Here is a 20,430-nt window from a genome sequence, read left to right on the forward strand (position 1 = left end):
ATACCATGTGTCAAAAACCAGCCGTTAGACACAAACATAAAATATATTAAATTCATTTTCCTTTTAATTCATTTTCTTTTTAAATTTATTCTCTTTAAAGACAATCCAAAAATAAAAAACATACCATGTGTTAAAGACTAGCCGTTAGACACAAACATAAAATAATATTAAATTCCTTTTCTTTTTAAATTCATTCTCTTTAAAGTCGATTCAAAAATAAAAAACATACTATGTGTAAAACTAGTCGTTAGACACAAACATAAAATAATAGTAAATTTATTTTCCTTTTAAATTTCTTTTAAATTTTAATTTTTTTTTATTTTAAATCAATCCAAAAATCTAAAGTCCATCATATGTTAATCTCTTAATGATCAACCATTCAACCAATATGGTGCTACATGTCTACATGCAAATGGTCTGATAATGCCACATCATCCACCACGGTATTTTCTCTATAGATTTGTTTCGGTCATATCGTCTTCATTTTAGCTCTGATTTGAGTGATTCAAGAGGTGTTGGAATCGTTGTTCCGAGCTCTACGTATGGACATATTAAAACACTAAGATTTTCAGTAATTAAAAATTATGTTTGTTATCATCAAAACATTGATTAATTAATTAATTAAAATTAATTAATTTGAGATTAAGGGCCAAAAAGCCAATAATCTCCCCCTTTTTTTATGATGACAAACCATTCAAGAAAAATACATTGAAATACATGTAAACCATATGTAACACATAATAAAATTCAACATAGCACCATAAATATCATTCTTAAAATTCACTAAAAAAAAAAATAAATTCTCCCCCTAATTAATATAATCAAAATCATAACAAATTTATAGCATATTTTTCTTAAACTTCTCCTCCTTTGGAATCATCAAAAATAATAATTAAGAAAAATTTAGAACTACATAAATGTTTCCCTTAAAAACATGAACATAAATTTAGCACAACTCCCCCTAACAATATTAACACATGCTTTCCATATCTCCCCCTATCAAAATGCCTTCTAAAAAATCTAACAAGTAAAATTATAAAATCAAGAGGCATCACAACGAATAATACCGAGCTCAAGCCTATTTTTGCAAAAGTTTTCTTCATTCAAAGGCTTGGTAAAAATATCCGCTAATTGATTATTAGAGCCTAGTAATATTATCATTTTGCACATGCTCACTAATAAAGTGATGCCTAATATCAATATGCTTAGTTCTAGAATGATGTATAGGATTTTTAGTCAAATTAATAGCACTAGTATTATCACAAAATATAGACACATTATCAAACTTTAATCCAAAATCACAAAGAGTTTGCTCATCCAAAGAATTTGAGCACAACAACTAGCAACTGCAATATATTCTACTTCGGTAGTGGATAAAGCAACTGAATTTTGTTTTTTACTAAACCAAAAAACTAAGGAACTACCAAGAAATTGACAAGTCCCACTAGTACTCTTATGGTCAAGTAAACTACCCGCAAAATACGCATCGGAATATCCTACCAAATTAAATTCAACATTTCTAGGATACCATAAGCCTAAATCAATAGCACCAATCAAATATTTAAAAATTCTTTTAACAGCATGTAAATGTGATTCCTTAGGACAAGATTGAAATCTAGCACAAAGACATACACTAAACATAATATCGGGTCTACTAGCGGTTAAATAAAGTAAAGATCCAATCATACCTCTATAAGTTTTTATATCCACACACTTACCATCCTTGTCAAGCTTAGTGGATGTGCTCATAGAAGTTTTTGCAATTTTACCTTCATTGAATTTGAATCTTTTGAGCAAATCCCTTGTGTATTTTTCTTGACTTATGAAAATACCATCCTTGAGTTGTTTGATTTGGAGTCCAAGGAAGAAGCTAAGTTCTCCTATCATACTCATCTCAAATTCACTATGCATACACTTAGAAAATTCTTCACACAAAGATGGATTAGTAGAACTAAAAATAATATCATCCACATATATTTGTACTAAAAGCATATCATTTTCTTTAGTCTCAATAAAAAGAGTAGTATCAATTTTACCCATTTTAAATCCATTCTCAAGCAAGAAATTACTAAGTCTATCATACCAAGCTCTTGGAGCTTGTTTTAAGCCATAAAGAGTCTTTTTCAACTTATAGACATGATTAAAAAAATCAAAACTTTCAAACCCTAGAGGTTGTTCTATATAAACTTCCTCCATGATACAAAATGAAATTCTTATAAGAAGCAAAAGCAAGCAATATTCTAATAGCTTCTAATCTAGCAATGGGTGCAAAAGTTTCTTCATAATCTATTCATTCCTCTTGATAATAACCTTGAGCTACAAGTCTAGCTTTATTTCTAATGATATTTTCATTTTCTTCCATTTTATTTCTGAAGACCCATTTAGTTCCAATTATAGAAGCATGAGAGGGCCTAGGGACTAACTCCCAAACTTTATTCCTTTCAAATTGATTTAATTCTTCTTGCATAACTAAAATACAAAATTCATCATTTTTGGCAACTTTAAAACATTTTGGTTCAATTTGAGAAACAAAAGCAAGATTATTAAACATATTAAGAGAGGAACGAGTTTTCACACCTTTTTCGAGACCAACAAGAATTAATTCTTTGAGATGGGAAGGAGCATACCTCCACTCTTTATGCATGGATGAAGAACCAACTTCGTTATTTTCGAATAAGCTCACCTATTGCTTACTTGAATCAATTTCCTTGCCTTTGACACTAACAAGTAAATCTCCAAAATTTCCTTCTAAAACATCACTATAAATAGGCTCATTAGAAATAACATTGCAAGATTCATCAAATACTACATGCATAGATTCTTCAATTACTAAAGTTCTTTTATTGAAAACTCTATAAGCTTTACTAGTAGAGGAATAGCCAAGGAAAATACCAACATCTGTCTTAGAATCAAATTTTCCAAGTTTTTCTTTGTTATTCAAAATAAAACATTTGCAACCAAAAACTTTGAAATACCCAATATTTGGAATTTTGTTATGCCAAAGTTCATAAGGAGTTTTATCTAAAGAAGGTCTAATTAAAACTCTTTTTAAAATATAACAAGCGGTGTTAACGGCTTCCGCCCAAAAGTATGTAGGTAAACCATACTCATGCAACATTGATCTAGCAAATTCTTGCAAAGTACGAAATTTTCTTTCAACTACACCGTTTTGTTGAGGAGTTCTTGGAGCGGAGAAATTATGAGAAAAACTATTTTCTTCACAAAAAGTTTAAAAAATATTGCTATCAAATTCTCCTCCATGATCACTCCTAATTTTAGAAAGCAAAAAACCTTTTTTATTTTGAACTCTTTTTGCAAAACTAGAAAAACTTTTCAAAGCATCATCCTTATGTTTTAGCATCAAAACCCAAGTAAATCTTGAAAAATCATCAACTATCACTAAGGCATAATAGTTCCCTCCAAAACTAGCAATTCTAGAAGGGCCAAATAAGTCCATGTGTAATAGTTGAAGGGGTCTAGTTGTAAAGATTACATTTTTAGATTTGAAAGAGGACTTTGTTTGCTTACTCATTTGACAAGCTTCACAAACTTTGTCTTTTTCAAATTTAAATTTGGGAAGATCTCTAACCAAAGAATTCATGGAAATATTTGAAATTAAGTGCATGCTAGCATGTCCTAGTCTTCTATGCCATAACCAAGAATCATTATGCAAAGCCGATAAACATTTATCATTAATAGGACAATCATTCAAATCAATAGTATAAACATTTTCATCTCTATTTCCAACAAATATAACTTTTCTATCACTAGCATTTTCAGTGATGCAATTCTTTTTATCAAACACAACTCTAAAGCCTTTATCACACAATTGACTAATACTAAGTAAATCATACTTCAAACCATCAACCAAAAGTACATTTTCAATTGAAATAGAAGATTCATTACCTATACCACCTTTACCAATTATTTTACCTTTCTTGTTGTCACCAAAGGTTACAAGACCTCCATCCTTTTTGGAGAGAAAGACAAACTTCGATGGGTCTCCCGTCATGTGCGTCGAGCAACCACTATCCAAGTACCACTTGTTTTTCTTAGAGACTTTCAAACAAACCTACAAACACAAATGTTCAAGTTTGATTCTTTGGTACCCACACTTGTTTGGGTCCTAGATGGTTAACATTGACAAACTTGGGAATCCATTTCATTTTTGCATAGACATTTAAGGCATTGGATTTAGACAAGTAATAAGAATAAGTTGTATGTCTAAACTTGCCACATGAGAAACAAACAATATTATGCAAAGATTTATCTCTTACAACAAATTTATACACTCTACTTTTATTGGAGAAATTACTCCTTAGAGCATTTTGAAACTTTGCCCTTTGAGAATAATTTCTTTTTGGAGAAGTAGTATGAGCATATTTCAATTTAAAACACTTAGGTCTAATATGGCCTTCAACACCACGATAATAACATATAGGAACAAAGTTAGATTTAACATGCTTAGACACAACCTTAGGCATATTAAGCTTAGGCATATTATGAGATGCTTTAACAAAGATAGTTTTAGAACTTGAAGGAGTAGAACATTCATCAATATAGCCTAAACCTCTTTTATCACCAAAAGGCTTGCCTACTCCAATTATCTTGTCTAATCTTTGAGCACCTATTGTCAACTTTTTAATAAATTCTTTAGCCTTATCAAGTTCTTGCAAAGCACTAAATTTCTTTTCTTTGAGTAATTTAATCAAATTATCTTTTTCACAACTATCATGCTCAAGAAATTTAACTTTGTCAAGCAAGACATTTTTCTCATCACAATCAAAAGCATGCTTGTCACAAGAGATATTCATTTCATTAACATGCATGGCATCATGCTCATTCTCTTTTAAGCAAGCAATTTCTTCAAGTAAAGACTTATTTTTACTAGATAAAACATTATATTTCTTTTTAAGCACAACATACTTTGAACTAAATTTTTCTAAATCATTTTGCATATTTTCAAAAGCTTCGAACAATTCATTATAAGAAAGAGGTTCTACAGTTACCTCATCATTTTGTTCATCCTCTTTGTCACTATGAGCCACGAAGCAAAAATTGGCCACTTCTTCATTATCACTACCACTTTCGCTTTCATCACTATCATCCCAAGTAACTTTCATTGCTTTCTTCTTGGATTTCTTGGATGATTTGAGAAAAGGACAATCGATTCTAAATTACCCGGCATCTTGCATTCATAGCATATTACCTCATCCTTTTTGCTCTTTTCACCTTTTGAATCTTTTTGGTTGGAGAGATACTTCTTGAATTGCTTCTTTCTCTTGATGAAGTTCTTATACTTACGTGAAATATAGGCAACATCATCTTCATCAAGGTCATCTTCATCTTGGGAGTCAACTTCTAAAGAGATGGTCTACTCTTTTCTTTCTTTTTCTTCTCATCCTCCATGTTTTTCTTGATCTTTATCTCATGCGTCAACATCAAGCCCATGAGTTCATCAATGGAGAGAGATTTGAGATCCTTTGCTTCTTGAATGGCGGTGACTTTAGCCTCCCATTGTTTAGGCAAAGACCACAATAGCTTCTTTATCTTCTCAAGATTTGAGTACTTTTTCCCAAGTCCTTCTAAAGCATTGACAATGTTAGTAAATCTAATAAACATATTGAAAATAGCTTCATTTTCATCAATTTTAAACATTTCATATTGATGAACTAACATGTCAATCTTTGTTTCTTTTACTTGACTAGTTTCTTCATGAGTAATTTCTAATTTATCCCATATCTCTTTAGCGGTTTTACAAATAGATACTCTATTATACTCAACTTCATTCAAAGCACAAAATAAGCAATTAATAGCTTTGGCATTTAAAGAGCATGCTTTCTTTTCATTTATTGACCATTCTTCCTTAGATTTTATAGTGCTAACACCATCAACATCTTTTGTTGGAATTTTAAAACTTTCCTCAACAATATCCCATAAATCATAATCAATAGAAAGCAAGAAAAATCTCATTCTATTTTTCCGATAACTATAATTAGTACCATTAAAGAAAGGAGACTTTGTAATAGATTGACTATCGGTAAAAGGGATAAAACCTAAAGTTGTCATAGCTCAAAAACAATTAAGTTTATCAAGAAATAAATATTTCAAGAAGATTAGCCCACTCTGATACCAATTGTTGGATTGATATGGCAACCCTAGAGGGGGGGTGAATAGGGTTTAATTAATATTTTTTTTAAATTAACCCAATTAAACTAATTAATACACTTTGTATAAATAATAAGAAAAATTCAAATTATGCAACAAATAAGATGACAAAAAATGTGATAATTTAATTCTATCAAATTTTAATAAATAAATAAGAACAAACTAAAACATACAATAATTGCTTAAATTAATTGCAAAAATAAAAAGGAAAGAGTTAGAGAATAAGACACCATAATTTTTATAGTGGTTCGGTCAAACTTGACCTATTTCACTCCCCAAGCGCCTCTTGGGAATTTGAATAAAATTTTTCCAACTCTTTCCACGGATTAGAGCCTAACCGTTACACCACCGCTCTTTTTACGGGTTCAAGATCAAACCCGATCCTTTCCACAGTTTAGGATCAAACTGTTACAAATGTTGGAATTTTTGAAGAAAACAATACAACTCTCACTATAGTGGATTTACAAGTTTAAGAATTCAACAAGTTTATCCTCACATACAATAACACTCTCTCAAGAATAAGATGAAAAAAAATTGGGAACTTAGAGAGAGAAACAATGGAACTTTTGAGTTTTGGAGGATTATGAAATGTAAAATTTGTTGGTTTAAAATTTGGACAGGAAGAAGGTTTATATAGAGATGGAAAAATTTTTAGAAACCACAATTAATTTGGACCATTGGATTTTGGAAGAGAAAAATCAATGGTGGAGATTTTAAACTAAACTAGTCGTTAGATACAAACAACATATAATATTAAATTTCTTTTCTTTTGAAATTCCTTTTCTTTTTAAAATTAATCCAAAAAAAAAAAAAAAACATACCATGTGTCAAAAACTAGCCGTTAGACACAAACATAAAATAATATTAAATTGATTTTCCTTTTAATTCATTTTCTTTTTAAATTTATTCTCTTTAAAGTCAATCCAAAAATTAAAAAAATATATATACCATGTGTAAAAAACTAGCCGTTAGACACAAACATAAAATAATATTAAATTTATTTTCCATTTAAATTTCTTTTAAATTTCAATGTTTTTTATTTTAAATCAATCCAAAAATCAAAATTCCATCATATGTTTATCTCTTAATGATCCATCATTCAACCAATATGCTACCACATGTCTATATGCAAATGGTCTGGTTATGCCACGTCATCCACCACGGTATTTTCTCTATAGACTTGTTTCGGTCATATCGTCTTCGTTTTAGCTCTAATTTGAGTGATTCAAGAGGTGTTGGAATAGTTGTTCCGAGCTCTACGCTATGGACATATTAAAACACTAAGATTTTCAGTAATTAAAAATTGAGTTGGTTATCATCAAAACATTGATTAATTAATTAATTAAAATTAATTAATTTAAGATTAAGGCCAAAAAGCCAACATATGGGTCTATGGGACAGACCACGTCTAGACTAGGATAAGTGGGAGATATTGTACTAGGCGTGTTGTGCCCTAGTTTATTGTTTGTGTAGTTTGTATTTTTATTATATTGTGTACCCCATTAACTTTAGGTCAAGTGGGAGATTGTTGGGGTTGATGCTCTAAATAATATCGTAGGGTTCTATAGCTTGTAAACATTGTATGAACAAACTTATTTTGTATTTAATAAAGTATTCGATACTTTATTCATTGTCTAAAAATATGTGATATTTTAGTTGCATTAACCACAAACCAATAAACTAACAGCCAAGGTTATCTTTGTAATTTAAACATGTATGTGGAAACATATGGGTGGATCATGTTTAAGTGATAACCTAAATGATCTGTAGTAGATGGATATTTTGGGTTTTATGTCCTAAAACTCGTGATTTGTAAACAATACAACTTATTCTGAAAATTCAATAAGTTGTTATTGAATATATGAATTGCTTATTTTGTTTTATAAATAAATCAAAAAAACAAAAAGATCCATGACTATTACATGAGTACTTGAACTTTATATGGAGACATAAAAGTGGATCAGGTTTGAGTAAATAGTCAAAATGGTCTATAATATATGAATAAGGTTGGGTGCCTTATTCTGGTAACACTATCGGATGTGGCCCACTCTGTAGTTATTACAAGGAGTTGTAAAGTGCTACAGACGATGTGATCCTAATTCGTACATGTTATGATATAAGAAGTGAGGGTATCCTGTACAATGGGTTTGTACAAGATCGGAACACGAAATTAGTCACTCTTACTTTATAATGTTGTTTACTGTTTAAGACTGACTATTTCAAAGCAATGACCTAGGTAACTTGACCTTAATCCTGAGCTAACTATGAACTCCTGTTTATTCGGGATTATCCTTAGATTTACATAGACGGGGGTTGGCTCAACAACGTCGGCTCAATAAACCTCCATTACAAGGGTAAGAAAGGATAGATAGCTGAGGACATAAGGTGCAAGATGGAATTCACTCCTACCCGCTTTTAGGGATAGTAGAGTGGTTGTTCCCTTAAGTGCTGGCTCCGGGTCTTGAACAAAGGGCCCAACCCTCTCATTGGCCCAAGAGGGATTCGATTTGTTGATCAGATCACAAACTAATTGTTCATTAGAGGACTAGTGGGACTTAAGAAACAAGAGATAATCTCTGGGTTAAATAGGCATTTGACCCAGCTGTTATTACGAACAACCTGTGAAGGGTTAACTTACTAATCATGGTTATATCGAGTGGACATAATATATCTATAGTGAGAGGAATGCAACTCTGGGCATTAATGGAGTGACCCAGCAGTTAACGAATGGGGATTAATTCGGTGTAAAGAGTTTAATCAATTAATCTCGGAATGTTGGAGCCCATGATCTGTAGGTCTACGAGGTCCCCTACTAGCTCGTAAATAGATTAGCCTTAGAGTAGAATGATAAGTTAATTTGAAACGTTCAAAATAGAATTAAGGGAATTAGTAATTATATGTGATATAATTACACGTTTAATTTCAGAATTAAACGGAATTGGAGAATCAATTAATATTTAAATATGATTTAAATGTTAAATTCTTGAATAGAGATTCATGATGGAGGAATTATTGAAAAAATAATTTAATATTTGATATTAAATTAATTAGAATTAATTAAATTGTTTAATTATTTATTTATTATTAATTTTATTAGAAAATTAATTAATGAATTAATTTTGTAAGATTAATAAAGTTTTCAATTTTGAAAACAAAAAATGATTTCGGAAATCAATTTGTAAAACAAAATTGAAAAGTTGGAAAATGGAAAAAGTGGGATTTCTCCACTTCCATTCCAACTTGCTCACTCATTTTTCACCATTTCCTTGAGTCAAGTTTCCAAGCATGAGGTGCATTTCATGTAGCAATTTTCTTTGCATGATGATCTTACAAGAGAAGATTAAAGTGGAAATGGAGCATGAAACTGATGCAACATATGAGTTTTTGCTGAAAAACTTAAGGTTGGAAAATGTCTTCTTACATGGTGTAGCAGTGATCTTCTTCTCAAAATTTCCTTTAATCAAACTTATTTTGAGTCTCACAACTCAATCTAAGGTACTAAGAGAATAGTAGGGAAGGCCTTGAGGTAGTTCACATGTTGGTTTGGAGAAGAGTTGTAGTTCAAATCGAGATTCAAGTGGTTCTACAAAGGTACATGAAAACCTCTTATTAGTTTATGAGCATGCTTAATTTAAATCCAAAATTAATGAATTAGAATGTTTATTGATCTATTTCACTTCCGCTGAGTGTTCTCTGGTTCTAACAGGATAAGGCTGAGTACCTTACCCTGGTGACATTACGAGTATGACCCGCTTTGTAGGTGTTACAACTGTTGTAAAGTGCTACAAACGATCTGATCTTGATCATTAATGTATTAGACATGTGAGCGAGGATATTCTATACAAAGAAGTTTGTATAAGACCAAACCACGAAATGTTTAGTCTCATTATATAACACCGTTCATAATATAGACATATATTTCACCGAGATGACCATAGGTAACATGACCTGAATCCTGAATGAGTTGTGAACTCCTGCCTATGAGTGTAGTCCTTTGATTTCTATGGGTGAGAGTGGCCATATAGGCAACTCAACAAGCCTACCATTTTGGAAATTCATCTGATTGGATAGCTGGGAACATAGCTACATAAGATTGAATTCACTCATTCCCCAAAGCAGGGGTAAGTAGATAAATTGCTCCTTTAAGGGCAGATTATGGGTCTTGAACAATGTGGCGCCACACCCTCTCTTGGCCCGAGAGGGGTTAGTCATAGTAGGACTATGATTCATTAGAGGAATCAGTAGTACTTAAGGAGTTAGATGTAACTATAGGGGCAAAACGATAATTTAGCCCAGTTGTACTTACGAGCAATTAATTGAATTTGGTTGATCTCCTTCCGCTCAAGGTTCTCCTCATACGAGTTCATTCATGTATTGCATTATACGATGTATCCATATATATTACAAGGATTTAGTGATGCTAATTATATTTTTTTTTATAGCATGGAGACTAAATCAAGAAGTCAATATATTTTTATCTGGTGGAGTAGTTGTAACATGGAAATCTTCAAAATATATGTGTATAGCACGTTTTAACTATAAGATTAGAGTTTACAACTCTTAGTAAAGCAACGAAGCTAGATGATTTCAAATTTCTCTTGAAGATATTTCATTATGGCCAAAGTTTGCAAGTGCAATACGTATTTATTATGATAATTTTGTTGGGGTTGCTACCCTAAATCTCATGAGATTTGTAATTTGTAAAGTTGTAACGAATTATTTGTTTAATAAAATAATATCTTATTCTACATTTAGTTTGCATTAATCTAATCCAATAAACTAAGATAAAATGTTATGTTATGTAACTTAAACATATTTGGAGTTGACCATAGGTGACTCGACCTTAATCTTGAGTGAGTTGTAAATTCTTGCCTACAAGGGCAATTTTTTTATCTGTATTTGTGAGATTAACCAGATACGCGGACTTAATAAGCCTACCATTTTAGGATTTTGTCTGAGTATGGAGCTGGAAAAACAGTTATGCAAAATGAAATTTACTCCTTCCTGTCATTAGGGTATGTAGATGGATTACTCCCTTATAGTTGATTATGGGTCTTAAACATTGAGGCCTCACCCTTTCACTTGTCCGAGAGGAATTAGTTTATAGTTAGACTATAAACTGTTTGTTCATTAGAGGAATCAGCGATACTTAAGGAGTTAGATGTAACTACAGGGTTAAAATGATAATTTGACCTTGTTGCAGTGACGAGTAATTCGTGAAGGGTTGACTTACTGTTGATTGATTCTATTCATAGACACAAAAATATATTAATAACACGAAGAGTGCAATTGTGGGTCTTTAGTGGAGTTACTCGCAGATTATGAATGTTGATTAATTTAATTTAAGTGTTTAATCAATTAATCTTGAATCGTTAGAGCTTATAATCTGTAGGTCCACAAGTTCCCCTTGGTAGCTCATCAAGGGTTAAAAATATGTATTAATAAGTTTTGGATTAATTTAAATTATTCGATTAAATGAGGAAATTAATTGTATAAAATACAATTAATATAATGTATATAGATACATTATATGAATGAGATTCTAAATTATACTTTATAATAAAAGAAAGATAAATATTTGAATAACATTCAAATATTATCTATATGAGTAAGATTCATATAAAACTATAAGTTTAAATTAATATGAATGGAATTTATATTACAACTATATGTTATATGAGAGAGTGTGGTTTGAATATGATTCAAAGATATTAAATATGTGATATTTAATTTTAGAATAATTTAATAATACACACACAGATAGATGGGTATATATATATACTATCTAATAAAAATCAAAATAGCTTCGATAGTGGTGGAGGGAGTTACAATCTCCCCCAGTTCTCTCGTTAAAAATGAGAAGGAGAATACAGAAGGAATATAATTTTCCTTCTGCAAAAAGAATTCTTTGAACAACAAAATCTCTCCTAAACAAATTTCACTCCCCCTTCCAAAACAAGGAGCCTACACATCCTTGGTGTTTATTCTAGAGAATAGCAAGGTTATTGAGTGGTTGTGTCCCATTCACTACTCATGGCTATTCTTGCTCGTGAAAAAGTTTTTTTTTTTTCGTTTGATAGAGAGTTTGGTGTTTGTGAATATTGAGAAGACCTTTTCATAGAGAGAAAATACATTAAGAAGAAATTTCTACAAGGATAAGTTATTCACATCTTTTTCCTCTTAAAATGCATGTTGTATAATTTAAACGTTTATCCTATGTTTCTTTATTATTTCTTTGTTTTTGGAGTTTTCAAAATTGACTGTCCATTGCACAACGTTCACATGCTTTCGTGAGGAATTCAGTTCCTTCAATTGGTATCCGAGCTAGGTTGTGCCTTTGATTTCCTCTTTTGAAACGAAAATAAGAGAAAGGGTGGGTGAATTTCTACATTTTGAATGTTGGATTGCAAAATAGATGTTTTCGAATTTTGAAACTTTAGTTTACTATTTTGATGAGATCAAAATTGTAAGGGCTCATTGTTTTGGGTATTTAAATTTTGCTATTGAGTCTGTAAGTCCATGTACTTTAATTTGGCAAGTGTTGCTAAGAAAAAAGTGAAGGAACCATTGAAGGTCCTTGAGCGGAAGACGGGATTGGTCCCAAATGCAAAATTTACATAATTAAATTTTACAGAAAACAAAACATACAAATTATACATTTAAGAGATAATTACAACACGCTTAAAACAAAATTATGGAATAAAAAATGGCTTTAGAAACTCTTGCCTTTGAAGAACTGTTCTTCAAGTAAAACCCCTCGAACCGAAAGGACACCACCACGTGGAAGTTTCTGTATTCTCTGGATGAGAATCTAGGAGATGTGGACTCTGACTATTTTGGTAGACAATGATTTTTATGAGATAAGAGCAAGCGACTGGGAAGAGATTGAAAACCTACATAACCGTTACATAATGTTCTTTAGGAAGAAGGAAAGGAAAGAATGAATTGCTTCTCACTCTCATGATGTAAAGAAAAAAAGGGGGAGAGAGTTACAACTCCCTCCCTAAAATTATTTAAAATAATAATAATTCACATAAATAAAATAATTTGAATAAAAACTTTAATATATACGTATATGATAACCTTTTTATTATACAATATATATTAAACTATATGTTATATCAAATATAACATATTACCTATAGTTTAATATTGTATACAATACAATGGATACAATATAACCTATAGTTTAATTCTCTCAACAATGATATTTAATATAAATCCCATTTATATTAAATTTAATTATATGAATGCAATTAACATAATTAATATTTGAATCATATTCAAATATTTAATTTCTCTCAAGTAAACTTGATATTATAATGTATCAAATACATTATAGTAATTGTTAGCTTTAGGGCTTCAATCAAATCAAGTATTTTTATGATAACAAACTCATATTATTTGTACTAACATTTTCACTGTTTCAGAGTCACTATCTTGTAGAGCTCAGAAAAACGATTCCAAGCAATTTGAATCACTTAAATCAGAATTTAAACGAGAAAGTTATAAGCAAAAGAAAATTGGAGAGGAAATCCAATGTGGCAGTGACACATGGCAACTTGCTGACATGGCATCCGACATGGCGGCTGACGTGGCACACAAACGATCCATATTGATGACGTGGTAGCAGGCATGTCGGATGCCGTGACGTTCCAATGGTCAATATTGCTGACATGGCGACCGTGGACGAATGAGATAATGACAAGTGACAGCTGATTTTTAAAGGAGGAGAAATCGTTAATTGACGCGCAGATTAATAGTATGGCGACACGTGGCACGGGTTAAGATTTTTCAGCCTTTTTAAATTTGATTTCCTTCCTAAATTGTCATCCTTCAAATCCTTTTTATTCTCCAAATCTCAATAATTCCAATCTTTCAAAATTCCTTTTCAATTTCTCTCTTAATTACAAATCCTTTCTTTTTCTATTTTTATTCAATCTCCACCTTTCATTTGCAATCATATCCAATGGCCAAAATTTATCCCCCTCGCCTATAAATTCGACTTGATTTTACTCTTCATTGACACACCAAAAGCTATCAAGTCTTAAGCTCTCAATTCTCTCTACTCTAAAATTCTTGTCCTCCTTGCTCCTAAATTGGCCTAGAGTTATTTTTGTGAGTTTTTTTTTAAGTGCTCAACTTGTATATTTAGCCTTCAAGAGGTAATATTGTGAAGTTTTCTTTTATTTTTTTGGGAATTGTCTTAAGGTGTGGGTACACCTTGGGTTGTGAGAAAAAGAAATTGGTTTGATCTTGAACTAGGAAAAAGGATCTTGGGTTTCTCTTTAGCCTAGGAAAAATAGGGTCCTGTGTCGGTTTTGTTCTCACCTGCAAGAGGTTCACTTAGTGAAATACCCAATAAGGAGTCTTGGAGAGTGGAGTACGCAATTTGCCGAACCACTATAATTTCCTGTGTTTTCTCTTCCTTTCTCTCTTTGATTTCTTGTTTTCAAATATTTTGCTTCTTCTCTTATTTATTTTTTAATCTTTCCTAATTGCATGATTTAATTTTTAGTGTGTTATTTAAATTTATCCTTGATTAAATTATTTTTAAATTTGAAGTTATCATAGCTTACATGATTTAAGTTTTGTCTTATTTTGCGTTAATTATGCATTCAATGTTCTATTTTTGTAGCTAATGCAGCATAAATTTTCTTTAATCAAATTAGTAGGTTAACTTTATTGAGCATTGTTTGAAGATAAAATTATTTTTTAAAAAATTGGTAGTCAACCCTATTCACCCCCCCTAGTGTTGCCTTTAGATCCTACAATTGGTATGGTAGCTCGGTTCTCTTATTTCAAAAAGGTTTTGTAATTTTTTTCATGATTTTACATTCTGTATTTTTAATCTTATTAAATCTGGAATTTTTCTAGTTTTTGCAAAAAGTTTGAAAAAATGAGTTTTAAAAGTCGTTTTCATTAGAAATTTTTTCTTGAAAATTGGTTATTAAAACCTTTTATTTTTCTCTACTTCTTAATCTTTGAAATATTTTTGATTAAAATCTAAATTTTGGAAAAGTATTTCTCTTTATAAAAATCTTTAAAAAAAATTATTATATTCTCTTCCTTTTTCGAAAAACTTAATTGTTCGAGCTTATGACAACTACTGGAATAAATGGGTATGGTGAAGGTCAATCTACCACTAGGCCACCTTTGTTTGATGGAAATAATTATGCATGGTGGAAAACTAGGATGAGAATTTATTTGATTTCTATTGACTATAATCTATGGGAAATTGTTTCTAATGGCCCTTTAATTCCTACTAAGATAGTTGATAATAAAGATATTCCTAAGGAAGAAAAAGAGTTTAATGATGAAGATAAAAAGAAGTTTTCTATTAATGTTAAAGCCATGAATTGTCTGTTTTGTGCTTTATGTCATGATGAGTTTAATCGAGTCTCTGCATGTAATTCTGCTAAAGAAATTTGGGATATGCTTGAAGTAACTCATGAAGGAACTAATCAAGTTAACGAGTCAAAGATTAGCATGTTAGTTCATAATTATGAATTGTTTAAAATAGATGTAAATAAAACTATATCTGAAATGTTTACTAGGTTCACTAACATTGTTAATGCTTTGAAGGGATTAGGAAAATATTATACCACCTCTGAAAATGTGAGAAAAATTCTTAGATCATTGCCTAAGAGTTGGGAAGCTAAGGTGACGGCGATTCAAGAAGCAAAAGACCTCTCAAAACTTCCACTAGAGGAGCTCGTTGGATCTGTAATGACACATGAGATAATCATGAAGACCAATGTGGAAGAAGATGTCAAAAAGAAGAGCCTAGCATTAAAGTCCACTCAAGTTCACGAGGACTCTGAAACTGAAGTTGAACTAAATGATGAGGAGTTCGCTTACTTGATCAAGAAGTTCAAAAAACATTTTAGGAAAATGAACTTCTCAAAGAAAGTCAACAATCAAGAAGGCAAAGGAGAAAAGAGCAAAAGAGATAGAATCATCTGTTATGAATGCAAAAAACCCGGATACATGAAGTGGGACTGTCCTCAAAGAAAAGCCATTTCAAAAAAAAAAACAAGAAGGCCGTGAAAGCTACTTGGGATGAAAGCGATGAAAGCGAATCTAAAAGCGAGGAAGAAGTAGCAAATCTGTGCATTGTGGCTTTTAGAGATGACGACGACGACGACGATGAGGTATGTTTGAGATCCGTAAAGAATAAGTGGTACTTGGATAGTGGATGTTCAAAACATATGACTGGGGACCACACAAAATTCACATACCTAGAAAATAAAGATGGAGTATACGTTACCTTCAATGACAATAAAAAAGGTAAGATTGTTGGCAAAGGTAATATTAGTAACGGTTCAAATTTTCTTATTGAAAATTTTTTGTTGGGTGATGGTTTAAAGCATGATTTATTAAGTATTACTCAATTATGTGATAAAGGATATAGAGTAATTTTTAGTGATAAAAATTGTACAATAAAAAATGCATGTGATGGAAAAGTTATGTTTGTAGGAAACAGAGATAAAAATGTTTATACTATTGATCTATTAGATTGTCCTATAGTAAAAAAATAAATGTTTATCTGCATTGCATGAAGATTCGTGGTTATGGCATAGAAGGTTCGGTCATGCTAGCATGCATTTAATTTCAAATATTTCTAAGAAATCCCTTGTTAGAGGTCTTCCAAAATTAAACTTTGAAAAAGATAAAGTTTGTGATGCTTGTCAAATGGGTAAACAAACTAAGTCTTCTTTCAAACCAAAGAAAATGGTTTCTACTTCTAGACCTTTGCAATTGTTACATATGGACCTACTAGTGTTGCAAGTCTAAGTGGAAAACATTATGTTTTTGTTATAGTTGATGATTTTTCGAGATTTACTTGGGTTTTATTTTTTTCTCATAAGGATGAAGCTTTAAAATCTTTTATTAGCTTTTCAAAAAGAATTCAAAATGAAAAAGGTTTTATGATTTCGAAAATTAGAAGTGATCATGGAGAGAATTTGAAAATGCTTATTTTGAAAAATTTTGTGAAGAAAATGGAATTTCTCATGATTTTTCCTCTCCAAAAACACCTCAACAAAATGGTGTTGTAGAAAGGAAAAATCGATCTTTACAAGAATTAGCTACCTCCATGGTTAATGAATATGATTTACCAAAATCTTTTTGGGCTGAAGCTGTTAATATTGCATCTTATGTAATGAATCGTGTTTTAATAAGACATGTTTTAGATAAAACTCCTTATGAGCTTTTTAATAATAAAACTCCAAATATTAGCTATTTCAAAGTCTTTGGTTGCAAATATTTTATTTTGAAAGACAAAGGGAAACTTGGAAAGTTTGAGTAAAAAACGGACATTGGCATATTCTTAGGATATTCTACATGTAGTAAAGCATATAGAGTTTTTAATAAAAGAACTCATGTACTTGAAGAGTCAATGAATGTTGTTTTTGATGAAACACATGTTGCCACTAATAAAGTTTCTGCTAGTGATGAATTAGAAATACCTGTTGAAGATCTTAGTATTAAAGATAAGGAAGCAGTATCAAATGAATCTTAGAAAGAGCCAGAAAAATCCCTCCCTCAGGATTCGAGATTCTCCACTCACCATCCTCAGGAGTTAATAATAGGTGATGTATCTCAAGGGGTAAGAACTCGCTCTTCTTTAAATGCTTTAAATAATGTTGCTTTCGTGTCTCAAATTAAATCAAAATCCTTTAAAGATGTTGAATCTGATGAGTTCTGGTTAATTGCTATGCAAGAAGAATTAAATCAATTTGAAAGAAATAATATGTGGGAACTAGTCCCGCGTTCTAGTGATCATCCTATTATAGGTACTAAATAGATATTTAGAAATAAAATGGATGAATCTGGTAATATTGTTGCTCAAGGCTATAGTCAAGAAGAAGGAATAGATTATGAGGAAACATTTGCTCCTGTTGCTAGATTAGAATCTATTCGCATGCTGCTTGCATTTGCGTCTCATAAGAATTTTAATTTACTTCAAATGGATGTAAAAAGTGCTTTCTCAAAATTCTTTCATAATGGAGGAAGTGTATGTTGAATAACCTCCTGGTTTTGAAAGCTTTGATAATCCAAATCATGTTTTTAAATTAAATAAAGCACTTTATGGTCTTAAACAAGCTCCTAGAGCTTGGTATAACCGTTTGAGTAAATTTTTGCTAGAAAATGGTTTTAAAATGGGACTTATTGATACTACTCTTTTTATCAAAATTAAAGATAATAATATTTTATTAGTGTAAATCTATGTTGATGATATTATATTTGGTGCTACTAACTCTTCTCTTTGTAGGAATTTTCTAAGTGTATGCATAGTGAGTTTGAAATGAGCATGATGAGAGAACTTAAATTCTTCCTTGGGCTTCAAATTAAACAACTTGAAGATGGAATCTTCATAAATCAAGAGAAGTACACAAGGGATCTACTCAAAAGGTTTAAGTTCGATAATGCAAAAGTAGCAAAGACCCCGATGAGTACCACTACAAAGCTTGATAAGGATGAAAAAGGTAAAACGTAGATATTAAAGCTTATAGAGGTATGATCGGATCCTTGCTTTACTTAATTGCGAGTAGACCTGATATTATGTTTAGTGTATGCATGTGTGCTAGATTTCAATCATGTCCTAAAGAATCGCACTTGCATGCTGTAAAAAGAATTTTTAAATATTTGCTTGGTACCATTGATTTAGGCTTATGGTCTCCTAAAAATGCATCTTTAGATTTGATTGCATATTCTAATGCTGATTTTGCTGGTAGTCTAACTGATAGAAAAAGTACTAGTGGAACATGTCATTTTCTACGTAGTTCTTTAGTATCTTGGTATAGTAAAAAGCAAAATTTTGTTGCATTATCTACCATTGAGGCTGAGTATATTGCTGTTGCTACTAGTTTTTCTCAAGTTTTATGGATGAAACAAACGTTGCGTGATTTTGGTTCAAATTTTGAACAAGTAAAAATCTTTTGTGATAATACTAGTTCAATTAATTTAACTAAAAATCCCATTCAACGTTCTAAAACAAAGCATATAGATATTAGACATCATTTTCTTCGAGAGCATGTGCAAAAAAGAATATTGGCATTAATTATGTTAATACTGAGAACCAGGTAGCAGATATTCTTACAAAGGCATTAAATGAAGAAGCCTTTTATAAAAATAGACTTGCACTTGGTATTATTAGAAGTTCCTAATTATGTTTGATAGGGGGAGCATTATTCATATTTCTATGAATTTATGTTATAATTTATTGAGAGGGAGAAAAATCACTTGTATATCTTTTTGTTGATAACAAAAGGGGGAGAAGTATTTTTAGTATTATGGTGGTTTGTCATCATAAAAAATGGGGATATTGTTAGCTTTAAGGCTTCAATCAAACCAAGTATTTTGATGATAACAAACTCAGATTTTTTGTACTAATATTTTCAGTATTTCAAAGTCACTATCTCTTAGAGCTTGGAAAGACGATTCCAACAAAATTTGAATCGCTCAAATTGGAGTTCAAACGAGAAAGTTATAAGCAAAAGAAGATTGGAGAGGTAATCCAACGTGGCAGTGACACGTGGCATCCGACATGGCGGCTGACGTGGCACACAAAACGGTCCATGTTGATGATGTGGCAGCTTATGTGTCAGATGATGTGGTGCTCCAACGGTCAATATTGTTGACGTGGCACTCCAGCCAGTCACTTTTTGCTAACATGGCGATGATGTGGCACAAAGTGGTAGTGACGTGGCGACCGTGGACAAATGAGATAATGACAAGTGGCAGCTGATTTTTAAAGGAGGAAAAATCGTTAATTGACACACGGATCAATAGTATGGCGACACGTGGCGTGGGTTAAGATTTTTGAGCCTTTTCAAATTTGATTTCCTTTCTAAATTGCCATCCTTCAAATCCTTTTTATTCTCCAAATCTCAATAATTCCAATCTTTCAAAATTCTTTTTCAATTTCTCTCTTAATTACAAATCCTTTCCTTTTCTATTTTTATTCAATCTCTACCTTTCATTTGCAATCATATCCAATGGCCAAAATTTATCCCCCTCGCCTATAAATTCGACTTGATTTTACTCTTCATTGACACACCAAAAGCTATCAAGTCTTAAGCTCTCAAATTCTTGTCCTCCTTGCTCCTAAATTGGCCTAGAGTTATTTTTGTGAGTTTTTTTTAGTGCTCAACTTCTGTATTTAGCCTTCAAGAGGTAATATTGTGAGGTTTTCTTTTATTTTTTTGGGAATTGTATTAAGGTGTAGGTACACCTTGGGTTGTGAGAAAAAGAAAT

General features: G+C 31.3%; 1 protein-coding gene across 1 annotated transcript; it reads left to right on the forward strand.

Moving 5' to 3' along the window:
* Positions 1-15,522: 15,522 nt before the first annotated feature.
* Positions 15,523-17,692, forward strand: LOC150036035 (uncharacterized). Its single transcript, XM_090313551.1, has 3 exons — positions 15,523-16,080; positions 16,212-16,458; positions 17,505-17,692. Exons 1-3 carry the CDS (start codon positions 15,523-15,525, stop codon positions 17,690-17,692), a joined length of 993 nt encoding a protein of 330 aa, XP_090169677.1.
* Positions 17,693-20,430: the final 2,738 nt, after the last annotated feature.

Source organism: Benincasa hispida, chromosome 5 (genome assembly GCF_027475165.1).
Source record: "Benincasa hispida cultivar pf3 chromosome 5, pf3_genome.v1.1, whole genome shotgun sequence".
Taxonomy (NCBI): domain Eukaryota; kingdom Viridiplantae; phylum Streptophyta; class Magnoliopsida; order Cucurbitales; family Cucurbitaceae; genus Benincasa; species Benincasa hispida.